This window comes from Marmota flaviventris, chromosome 6 (assembly GCF_047511675.1).
Source record: "Marmota flaviventris isolate mMarFla1 chromosome 6, mMarFla1.hap1, whole genome shotgun sequence".
In the NCBI taxonomy this organism is placed as follows: Eukaryota; Metazoa; Chordata; class Mammalia; order Rodentia; family Sciuridae; genus Marmota; species Marmota flaviventris.
Genome location: NC_092503.1, coordinates 36,589,948 through 36,603,248, shown reverse-complemented (window position 1 = coordinate 36,603,248; position 13,301 = coordinate 36,589,948). Strand labels below are relative to the sequence as shown.

The following is a 13,301-nucleotide window of genomic DNA, read 5'->3' as shown; positions in this document are numbered from 1 at the left end:
TTACACATCCACTTTTTTACATAGTGCCATACTAGTGACTGTTGTATTCTGCTGCCTTTCCTATCCTCTACTATCCCCCCTCCCCTCCCCTCCCCTCCCATCTTCTCTCTCTACCCCATCTACTGTAATTCATTTCTCTCCCTTGTTTTTTTTTCCCTTTCCCCTCACTTCCTCTTATATGTAATTTTGTATAACAATGAGGGTTTCCTTCCATTTCCATGCAGTTTCCCTTCTCTCTCCCTTTCCCTCCCACCTCTCGTCCCTGTTTAATGTTAATCTTTTTCTCATGCTCTTCCTCCCTGCTCTGTTCTTAGTTGCTCTCCTTATATCAAAGAAGACATTTGGCATTTGTTTTTTAGGGATTGGCTAGCTTCATTAGCATAATCTGCTCTAATGCCATCCATTTCCCTCAAATGCCATGATTTTGTCATTTTTTAGTGCCGAGTAGTACTCCATTGTGTATAAATGCCACATATTTTTATCCATTCATCTATTGAAGGGCATCTAGGTTGGTTCCACAATCTAGCTACTGTGAATTGTGCTGCTATGAACATCGATGTAGCAGTATCCCTATAGTACGCTCTTTTAAGGACTTAAGGGAATTGACCTAAATATTATAATCTATAACATTTTAAATGTAGAAAACCTAATTTAAGAAAACATGATATCATCAGCAAGATACATGTACAAACAAACTATTCATTCATCTTACAAGAGTATAGACTAATTCTAGGGTTTCATGTAGTTTTACCTGTAATATAATTTATTGCAAGAGATAATCTATCAATTCATGTAAACAATAGAAGACAGCTCTTGTAATTCTATAGACTTACTACAGACTCAATTTATAAGATCATATTAAAGCCCCTTATTTGTATAAGAAAAGGAAATACTTATAAGTGTCTTTAGGTTGTTCATTATGTAAGCTTCCTGGCAATGTTTAAAATTTCCTCTGACATCCTGGGAGAGAAGAGATGAAGTTAATCAAATGTGGATGTTTCTTGTTACTGTCTGGATCGAAGCGTGTTATATGAGAAACTGTGTATAACTAGAGAAAGACTATTAATGTTTGGCTGGTGATAGAAGGTCGAAGTTGATACCTGGAAAACCATTCAGTGTGCTACTTACTACTTTCTAATAAATTAAGTCTACATTTTAGGGTTACCAAATGTAGTCAAGAAAAACAATTTCAAAAAGAACTTATCAAATTTTACTAAAATAGGAAGTTTTTAGTAAAAGTTATACAAGAAAAATAGTTTATAAAAATGTTTGGTGTTGATGAAAGGCACAGTGAACTTGGTGATGAGGATAGAAATGCATATTGAATTGGGACATTATTCAACTATGCTGTGAAGTGCATAGACTATGTAGCCAGACTGCTTGGCCTGGAATCCTAGTCTGGCTACTAGACTGGCTGCATACCATACCTCATAAATTATAACAAAGTAAAAGGACACAAAATGAAATAACATAAGTAACCAAATAAATACTTGAAAGTTTTTAAATAAAGCATTGACACTATAAAATTAACTAGCAATGGGATGTCATAAATTTAAAGGTTTTAATCACTGATTTAAATGTCTAAGGCTAGAAGTTGCTAGTCCTTTTACATTGCATATTAAGAGTCAAAGACAACAAGGCAAACTGCTGATTTGGATAAAATATGGTATAGAAAACCACATAATTAGCATCTCTGACAACAAGCAATACTTTAAAATCATGTTTGAACATAAATACTTATTTGTTTGCACACATACTTTCCTGGCACCTTCTTCCCTTTTACTTTCTATTTGTCACCCATCATGAGACAAATTATAGAAAACAGAAGGAAAGAAACTAAAGATTCCCCCTAAAACTTTTTCATTCCCAACCCTCAGATGACTGGCCTCATGAGGCTCCCTTCATTAACACAATGGTGTAGGCTGAAAGAAGGGAAATTTAAAAGGATTATATTCATTGTAAGAAAGGATCTGCTCAAATAAACACTAATTTAATGCTGGTGTTAGTATAAATTGGTAGGATCTTTCCTAGAGGACAAGTTGGCAATACATATCAAAAGTGTTGAATATTCTCTTAGTCTTTAAGTACTTGTACAACTTATAGGATTTATTTTCAGGAAATAATCTTCAGGTGGATAAGACCTTATGCATAGTTATCACGGCATTAAAAACAATACAGAAAAATTGGAATTGGAACAAAACAAAATCTGTCAATAGATACAATTACAAGTGGAAATCTAGCACATGATAAGGTGTGTCTGAAATCACTAAAACACAGAAGTCCTTTCAAAATAGTGTTGCAGAAAAACAGACATTTGGCAAAAAACAGATAAAATAAGTCCATTATTTACATCATTCATAAAAATAAGCTAAAAATAGGTTATAGATTAAGCCATAAAATTACTCAAATACTAGAATAAAACGTAAGTGAATTCTCTATAACTTGGGAAAGAGGCAGGGCTTTTTACCGCATAAAATTCAGATGCAATAAAAAAAAGATTGATGGACATGACTACATTAAAAAAAAAAAAAAGGCTTGCATTGCAAAAACAATAAGCAGACTCAGAAGACTTATGGCCAGGTAGGCAAATATTTTTTAAATGTATCACAGATGACAAATATCACTAAAGGTTGCAAAACATAAAAATTAAGGGTAAAAGATAAAATATTCTACACAGAAATAAGCAAAATATGAGTAGGTAATTCACAAAGATTTAAAAAATGGTTTTTAGACACATGAAAATAAGATCAACTGCACTTAGAGAAATGCATATAAAACTGCTGAAACTTTATTCCTCATCCATCCCATTGGCAAAAATTCAAAGGTTTAACAGTAGGCTCTGTTGTCAAGGCTAATGAAACACGCTAAAGGGAATGCAAGGCTGGTCTATTTCCTATGAAAGAGAAATTGTAATAACTAACAATATTCATTAATTTGTTACTATTCATTTAACCTTTGATTGGGCAATCATTTCTAGAATTTTCTTATGAGATACCATTAATAATACCAAATTACACAGCTTTTTTACTACAAACTTTATATATTCAAGAGAGAGAATTCAATAAACAAGGATGGAAAGGAAAAAACTAAATGTGGAGCCTACAGAATGGAAGAAAATCTTTGCCAGCTGCTCCAGCTGCTCATATCCAGAAAATATAAAGAACTAAAAAAACTTAACGTCAGAAAAACAAATAACCCAATCAATAAATGGGCAAAAGAAGTAAACAGGCATTTCTCATAAGAAATATAATAGCCAACAAATACAGGAAAAATATTCCGTATCCCTGGCACTCAGGGAAATCTGTCATAATGGAAGTATAATGATGAGCAACTAGGTTCTGGGCAATGAGAAATGCTTTTGGGGGGACAGGGTAAACAGGGATTGATTGCATGGGTACTTTACTACTGAGCTACATCCCTGATCCTTTTGTTATTTTGAAACAGGGTCTGGCTAAGTTGTCCAGGCTGCCCTTGAACTTGCAATCCTTCTGCCTCAGCCTCCCAAGTAACTGGTCTTACAGGCATGTGCCCCTGGGCCCAGCAGGAATGCCTTTTTCTCCTTCCTCCTCTTCTTCTTCCTTTTTTTTTTTTTTAAACACAACTTGTGCCTTTATTCTTCTTACCAGTCTTCTACTTTCAAGTCATCTTGTTTTAATTTTTCAATTGTGAAATGCCAATTTTTAATGCAGAAGATAGCCTTTTGGTTTTTAAAATGCTTTTAAAAAGCCATTGTCTTTTGGAATATTTTGTGTGAAATAATGACTCAACAAAATATAATTTACTATGAAGGTCTACTTACTAATGCCAAGTAGACCTGAGTGTTTCTGACATATGTATTCATTAAATCTATTATCAGCTGGTGCTTAAAGGGGTTTTTTCTGGAGAGGAAGGGACCATGCTAGTATGACATCTGGGCTCATTTCTTGTGTAAATTCATATTAAGTATATTTCCATCTGCTGAAGTATTATGCATTGGAAATGGAAAAGTGTAGAAATATAAGTTGAGTAAATTCTAGGCAATTCTCCAGAGTAAGAAAGTTAAACAAGCTAAAGAGGGCCAATAGATATACTTTTTAAAAGAACTTACCATTTTAGTTGAATGCTATGAAATAAAAATGTTGGTGTTCTTTTGACACAGATTTTCTTAGAATTTAACTATGAATATAATTTAAGCAACTTGTCATAGAAGATAATTAATAAAGTACTGATAAAACAGGGGAAAATATCAGCTAGAGGAGTTGTACTGATTTATCACTTCCTAGTAATGTACATCATTCAGTAAGCAATCTGCTTTATTAGCCTCTTTTAAGAACTACAATTATTCTTGGTATGTGATTTTAAAAACGTCTAAGGGAACAATTCTTTTCAAACATACAGGGTGAAGGATCAGTTTAATCATTTTAATTTCTATAGTGATCCCCCTTTACCCACTGAGGTTAGGTCCAAAAACTCCTGATGGATGCCTGAAACCAAAGACAATGCCAAAACCTACATATACTGTTATTTCCTATACATACATACCTATTATAAGGTTAATGTATAATTAAGCATAGTGAAATTATTAAGAAAGATGACTAATGAAACAGAACATGAAATTTCAATAATATAGTATAATAAAATTCCAACATAATTATTCTTGTGCTTTGGAGCCATTATAGAGTTAAAAAAAAAAAGATTACTTGAATACAAACACTGGGATACTATAACAGTTGATCTGAGAATGTTAGACCACTACTAAAGCTACATATATGCAACTCACCAATGGGCAGGTAGTATATGTAGTGTGAATACATCGGACAAAGGCATGATTCACATCCCTGGTAGATATGAGCAGGATGGCATGAGATTTCATCAGACTACACAACAATGTGTAACACAGTACCTGTAAATTGTTACTCCTGGAATTTTCCATTTAATATTTTCATACTGTGGTTGATCACAGGTAGCTGAAACCACAGAAAGCAAAACTCTATGGAAGGGACTATTGTAATTGGTTGTGGACCATTGTTTTTTTAAAAAAATAACAGAAACATTCAACTAGAAAAACAGAACAAAAACCTAAAACATAAATGTTTTGTGAATGACAGTGCCTGGCATATGTACATGCTAAAAAATGTTTAATGAATGAAGACACCACTTACAGAGAAGTTAGTCTACAGATGAACATGTTTTTATTGGAAACTGTATTCTACTCTGTGAATATACCTGATATATTACTTAATGTAACCAGGGGGCAATAGTCTCACATACAACAAAATTAAATATTTAATGAGACTCTGAGACATGTTATATTTCTTTCAGTTAGAGGTTAACATAATATGGCAATTTATAAATATCAAGGGGTTAAATATTCTTGGATTATTTCACCTGCTATTTTGCCTTTTGTCTTAAACCCTAACTATGCCCAAATACAGGTAGGGAATGAATATGAAGGATGATGCCAAAGTCTAATAAATGCTTGAAGATAAACAGTAGATTCTAAATAATTTTCACTTTCTCCAAAGGACATCTACAAAGTCTTAATTTGCATTTACTTTTATGTAGAGAATTTTGAAGTGCAGTAACATATACATACAGTTTAAAAAAATATATACTCTATGTAATTATATATTTAAATTGTATATTTCATAAGTACCTGCATTTCAGATAAAATGAGGAAAGTATTCTATCCTTTCACATATAGACCAATTTCCCATTTAGTCTCACATCATCCATAATGTCAATGACTGCTCATAGAATAGAGTAGCTGAATCCTAATGCAATCTGCACTGATGACAGCAGAGGGCACTGTCAAACAAAATGACCATTTTTCGTTGTGCACTAGAATCTGTTAAATTAGGAATTAGTAATTTTCAAAGAACCTAGGATCTTGGTAAATTGTCTCATACACTGAAACTATTTATAAATCTCTGTGAGTATAAAGTGACATGGTTGAACTAACAAACTAAAACTTGAGTGATAAATTTTAAACTTTACATGTGTTAGCTGAATCTTTTTCATACTATTTCTATTAAACCTTGAAACTATTTCTATGAAGCTAAAATAGAAAAAATAAAATATTTGTTATGGAATATTTATTTTATAAAACCATAAAAGAAAGCAATAAAGGAATTACCATATTTGAGGTTAACCCTAGTGGAAATGAGAGGATTGTGACTAAGGGGTAGGTGGAGGACTACAAAAGTGTTGGCAACGCTCCAGTTCTTAACCTAAATCATGGTTACATAAGGTTCTTACTTTGTAACACGTCATGAAACTCAACTTTTATGTTTTACATACACAAAACTAAAATATTAGAAGGCCTTATCAGACTAAATTAGTAGACAGAAGAACCATCAATAATATATCAAACATAATGACAAAATATTACATACATAAAAATACCTATTTAAAAACAGGGTTTCTAAATCAAGGGTCCATGGAAAACATTTTATGTGAAGTTTCCTAAGATAGAATTCCTAGCTTTCATTTCCCTAGCTTTTCATTTTATTCTCAGAAAACTAGAAAATCAATGTAGAAACATCATCCAGGTATTTATTTAGGTCTAGCTATTTTAGAAACAAATGAGTTCCAAAACTATTCAAACAACATAAAAGAAAACATATGTAATACTAGAAGAGTTTCTTTAGGTGAGTCATCATCATGAATTAGTCACAAATCAAAATATGCTTAAACCCAAATATTCCTTCTAGAAAAATACAAATAAATAAAAGGACATTTGACTCTCATTATATTTATTGATTTAAATGATAAATGTTTAAAGCAAAAATATGGTGATTGTGGAGTTAAATGAAAGCAAATGTATATCACTAATACATAAAGGACAGAAAAAGAGAACTACAATTATATTGTAATGTTCTTATATCTTATGCAATTAATATAATATCATGTGAAGCTGAACTGTGACAAGTTTAAAATCCCAAAGTTCACACTGTTAAGAAATCATAAACAAATCTTCATATATGGCATGTAGTCAATAGTAGAGGGAAAATAGAATGATAAAAATAATCTAGAATGTGGCAGGAAAAGAGTAAGAAGATAAAAACAGATGGGACAAATAAAAAATAAGTTTTGATATAGTAGATTTAAACCCAATCATATCAATAACACTGTCTACAAATATAGAGTAAATACTCCATAATGTTACTCTACTGAACAATCCAAAGACTGTCATCACTCTGAAGAAAAAAAAAAATAAAGGAAGACACCTAATGTATGTTGTCTCTCAGACTCTAGTTTAAACAATACAGATCAATTAAAATGAAAGAACAGGCAAATGTTAATCGCAAGAAAGCTGGGGTAACAATATCTATATCAGATAAAATATATTCTTGATTAGATCATGGACCAGTAAAAGGATATTAGAATACCAGGTGTGGTAATGCATGCCTGTAATCCCAGCTACTTAGGGAACTGAGTCAGAGGATCACAAGTTCAAGGCCAACCTCAGCAACTTAGTGAGACTCTGTCTCAAAATAAAAAATTAAAAGGACTGGAGATGTAACTCAGTGGTAAAGAGCCCCTGATTCAATCCCCAATGGAGTGAAAGGTATATAGGAATTATATGTATGATTTTTGCAAGTTTTTCACAAGAGTAATTATTTTAAACAGAGAACCTAGAAACATTTTAAAAAATAAAATTCTCTGCTCTTCAAAATTTGCTACTAATAAAAAAGCAAACCATAGGCTAGGAGCAAATATTCACAATATTTATATATTAAAAATATATTGCAAAGTAAGCCAATCCCAAAAAACCAAAGGTCCAATGTTGTCTCTGGTAGGTAGATGCTGATCCATAATGCGGGGTGGGGGGCACCAGTGGAAATAATGGAGGAACTTTGATTGGGCAAAGGGGAGGATGGGAAGGGGAGAGGGCATGGGGAAAGGAAAGATGGTGGAATAAAATGGACATCATTACCCCAGGTATATGTATAAATGCATATATGGTGCGACTCTACATTGTGTACAACCAGAGAATGAAAAACTGTTCTCCTTTGTGTACAATGAATTGAAATGCATTCTGCTGTCATATATAACTAATTAGAACAAATTAAAAAAATATTTTATCTGACATATAATTTTATCAAGTATATATAAATAACTGCTATTATTCAACTTATAAAAGGGGGCAAAGATTTTGAAGACCAAAAAAGAAGATATATCAACTGATCAACTGACTAATAAACAGAAAGCAAGATGCTCAACACCATCAAGTTGTTGGGGAAATTCAAATTAAAATTACAAAGAGGTGTCACAGCTGCTCTCATCCATCATGGGAATGGGCATATGCAAACATATGGGGATAATAAAAATGTTCTACATCTCAATTGTGAAGATAGTTACATAGATGTACACATTCATCCAAATTTAACTTACATAATTAAAATCAATAAATTTTTAAATTTATACCACAATAAAGTTACTTTTAAAAATTGTTAAAATGTTATATAACAATATACTGAAATATCTATGGTACTACATGCCAGAGAAGAATTTTTTTTTCCTTAGTGTCTGAAAGCAAGTCAAAATTTGACTACAGATCTCCATTTATTATGCACTTCTGTTAGCTAGGACAAGTGTACAATGAATAGAAAAACCCAAATGAAAGGACAATGAATTTAAAAGTATTGGCAGTTTTGTAAAAGAGATTAGTATAAGATAGTTTTAAGATTCTAAGAAATAACATTTGTGTACACTAATATGTACTTTAGGTTAAAATTATGCTAAAATCTATATAATCATAATCTCATTTATACTTATCTATTTAAGGGAGATATTCCATTTTACAGATAAAGAAACAGACCTAAAAAGGTGAAATAGTAACTTGCTCAAAATCAGATAAAAGTCGCAAACTGAGAATGACCTAAATCTACTGAACTCAGATGCTCAGGCTCTTTATTATTGTACCATTTTATTTCACCATTTTATCCAATCACCCTTTTATATTCTACCCTTTACTCTTTACATAAAGAGGCATAAGTGTGTGAGTCTGTAGAGATTATTGTACTAATGTTTCCTTACAGCTGTGCTTAAAGGTCTTGGGAATGGTGTTGAGAAAGCAGTTTCAAACAAATGTAAAGCATTAGATTTTATAAAAGGTCATTCCTAAGTAGTATAGCTATTCAATACTGAGAATAATTCTAGAGATTGAAGAGCTATCAATCCCAAAGAACTTTCTCTAACTTTATTCCCTAATCTTCCCCAAAGCCTCACAGTGCTGCTATGAATCACATAGATTGAAGACATATAATGGATCTCAGAAAACCTCTTTTTTTGCTAAGAGGATAGTTAGAACAGGTTTTTCCTCTATTTTCTTTTCCAGCTGTTTACTTTTCATGTGTAATGCTTTTGGATTTTAAGTTTTACATTTCTCTGACTTATCTTCCTAGAGGTTTTGCTAATATGAATTTGATTTAGTCAAAATCATTGTGTTTTAATTTTTTCAAGGCATAAAATAGTAATTAAACTAAAATAAAACTATCTACTATAATGACTGACAAAAAAGATAATATTCACTAATTTATTATCTTGTTTAAGAATATACTAAATATAGAAATGAAGGCAGAAAATAAATATGCTAATTATGTTTAAACAAGAAATAATGCAATGTTTATCCTACCTGAAATCACATGCTGTAGTAAATTCTGCTCCTCCACCCAATGCCCGACCTTGAATTAGTGCAACACTAATTAAAGGAAGTCTGTGTATTGAAAAACAAATGGATGTTAATATTTCTATTTTTTAATATTTTTAAAAATCTTAAAATATAGTTGAAACAAAATTATTGCACTGTGTTTATAGCAAACACATCAAAGGACAGTAGAACCTTGAATCTATGCACCTTGAGAAAAAAACAACATAACACTAAAAATACAAAAATTCATGCTAAATAGGATGTAAGTTTATCAAAATAGCTCCCTTATAATATACTTTTGAAAGGACAGCATATTATACCTTTATTCCAAATATGGATGCTTTTGTATAATTTAAAGCCCCTGGGACTTCTCAGAAGCTGGCAACTGTGAATAATTTAACGTAATATCATCTTAGTCCATTTTTACTAAAATTATTTAAGGGTAGGAAAATTAAGGCTGCAGCCATGGTGGAAACTGTGATCTAGAAGATAGGGGTCCAAAACTGTATACTGAAGGTTCCTCAAAAATCTTCTCATTAGTGCTTGAAATGATCCACAGATTAATCCTATGTGGAGACATTATTTTGTGTTATAAAATAAATCTTTTACCTTTTCTGTTTGTAAGAATGTGTGACTACTACATGGTAAGTCTAAAATGTTTTAAAAGTATGGAATTTTTTTATAGGTTCTAAACAAAAAGTGAAGCTGCAGATGTAAAATAACTGAGTGCTCCTTGATACATACTGCTCCCAAGTAGAAAAGATTGTCTAAAAAAGAATAACTTTTCACATGAATTTGAGAAAAAGTCAGGCATAATAGGGGAAAGAGATGAATTCGGGAGTTAAAATAATGAAAAAAAGTATTTTAGAATAGTAATATTATAATTCAATCACTCTATCAGATATAATGAGTAACAAAAATAGTGATGAATACCAATAAATAAGTATGCTTAAATATAAATTTCCTTAGTTTTTATAATTTTTAAATTGTCTATAATCAGAATGTGAAAGTAGAAAGTTAATTAGCCCAAATATGTCAGTTTGTATGTCCAAATGCATAAAAGAATTGTCCCCCCTTTTCTTCTTCATCTAGATGCAAAGTAAATCCATCTCTCAGAAAGCTGTAGTCTTCTCCAATCTTTAATTCTTTTTCTCTCCTCTGGATTCACTCCACTCCACATTCTACTAACTTAAATATGTGATAATCTTTATCTGTTTTTAATAGATCACTGTCTATAGTTTGCTCTAATATCAGTATTCGACTCCCCCCATGTCTATTCCTTAATATACCTAGTGATATAAGCTCCTTAGGGAAAGGGGCTAGGTCTAAATTCTTTTCTTCAGTACTCATGTACATTTCATTAGCAACTAAATGACTGTCCTCCACACACAAGGAAACAGTTCATCACTAGAATATACACAATTTGAAAATTAGTTATTATTTTTTTAACTGGTATAAATAATGGAATAGTAAAGAGAGATTTTTGATCTTTTAGAAATTATAAATTTAAAAGAAAGATACATTACCTCATAAATCTTGTTAAGGTGTTTTGCATGAACATGGATAAGGCCACTCCATCCTTTAAATAAAAATAAGCATAAAACAAAGGTATAACACACATGTATTACCTAAGAAATATTTTTAAAATTCAGCTTTTAGTATAAACAATGAAGACAAAAATATATCTAACTTAAAAAAAATGAAATTTCTATTTAAAACCCTTTGATGCTGTCTGAAATTCAAATAATGCAGTATTTTACTCTTGATGTCCTAAAGGTTCTTGAGCTCAGTTTTGCATGAGATTATGACGAACAAGAAGCAGGTATGAGAGTCAGATCACACACCTAGAACAGTGAAGCATTCCACTCTGGGTAATCTGGGGGAAGAAGCATAAGATACACCCACCTATTAACCCTATGAATATAAACACATAAAAGGAGGAAGGGAAGAAGCAAAAAGTTGTAATATGTTTTCATGTTCTGTACGCCTAAGGCTTTTATACTGGTATCTCCACAAATTGCAAATGTCTTAAAAGTAGTCCAAATGTATTATATATTCTTTTTCACCTCACATACTTTGGTCAACACAGTATGATCTGGCCTTCAACCTGCTCCCAAATAACTTCCCTCAAACTTTCTAATAGTCTCTTCATCAAATTAAATGACTTCTCTTTCTCTGTTGTCTTCTCTTTGTCCATAACAGGTAGTATCTTTTTCTGACCAGTTTCTTTATCCTGATCCTCACAGTTTAATGGCAAAATTTTATACGCCCAATTCTCTTCCTATTTCTTTGATTATTCGTTTCTAGGTTTCATTCCTAACTCTTTTTATTCAGCTAATACTCTAAATGCACATGTTCTCAAAAATCTAATCCACGATTCTTTCTTGTTTTTTTATACTTTCTTCCTTGGAAGATTCATCCACTTCCAAAGACTTCAACTACTGTTTTTAAGCTAAATGTTAAAACCTAGTAGATACTTTCGCATTCTGCCAACATCTCAAACTTAGCATGGCAAAACCAAATGGGAATTAAAGAGCTGAGTGTGAATCCTAGTGCTACCCCTTAATAACAACATGAACTTAAACGAATCATAACTATGAACTTCATTTTCCTCTTCCATAAGGAATGAGGAAGAAAAAAAATCTTGTTTTATTTGATTCAAATGGTGATTGGAAAGGTAGAAATGTACCTACACACTCTGTAGAAGATTACATAAAGAGTGGAGTCTCATGAAGCTTATAGATGGAGTCTGATTACTTCCTCTCTCTAAAGAAAACTCCTTACAGTTCATGCAACATCTGTGGTGATCAATTTCAAATCTTATAATTGGATTAAAATCTGCATTATTTGTTGCCATTTTATTCTTTTCTCCCTCCCATAACTTTTCAGGGCTAATCCTTTCATCATGTTATTCCATTACTTGGTCTGTAAGATAGTAAGAATTTTAATTGCCTAACAGGGACAGTTGGAACTTTTCTCCTGTTCATTAAACAAAGGCTACCAAAATGAAACCAACTTTTTAAGGGATCAGTTACACTTGAAAGGAGAAAAAAAGTATAGTAAAGATATGCAAATACAATAAATGTTAATAGCTATTAATGATGCTATGGGTACATGAGGATTTCATTCTATTAGTCTCTTGTTTTTATTTAATAATTTTCATTAGTAAACATTTTTAAGATTGAAAAATTACAGTGACAAAAATACTAAATGATTACCCTTTTCAAAAAAATTCACTTAATAATCACTTTAAAGCATTTTATTATAATTACAAGGGAATGTACTACAATTTACTAAAATTATCAAATATTCCAATCACCCCATCATTCTCAGAAAAGGCAAATTCACCAAATAAGCAGATGCTAATAATGCATCTATAACAACAAAGAGTCAGTATGTTGGATAAAGTGCCCCATTGAGAGAAAACAGTTTGCATTTAAGTCATGTTAAAAAGTCTTCAAATAACTCAACTGTAAGAGTACAATGTATTTAACAGATAGCTGCAACTCATATACATGCATGAGCCTCGTAAGCCCCAAAGCTATTTTTAATTTCAGTTTTATATGTATTTATAGCTATTTCTCAAGTACATAAGAATATAGTCTACATGTAAAATGGTTGTCAGAAACTTTACATATATCATTTCTAGTTCTTGTTAATTGTAGAA

General features: G+C 31.6%; 1 protein-coding gene across 8 annotated transcripts in view; it reads right to left on the bottom strand.

Moving 5' to 3' along the window:
• Echdc1 (ethylmalonyl-CoA decarboxylase 1) overlaps nucleotides 1-13,301 on the bottom strand; it is a 32,761-nt gene that overhangs the window by 3,857 nt on the left and 15,603 nt on the right. For all 8 annotated transcript variants that reach the window (XM_027947371.2, XM_071613049.1, XM_027947369.2 and 5 more), the window contains 2 exons: nucleotides 11,161-11,213; nucleotides 9,620-9,700 (listed from right to left, as the gene is read on the bottom strand). In XM_027947371.2, coding sequence (XP_027803172.1) covers nucleotides 9,620-9,700; nucleotides 11,161-11,213 — 134 coding nt within the window. The remainder of the gene's footprint in view (nucleotides 1-9,619; nucleotides 9,701-11,160; nucleotides 11,214-13,301) is intronic.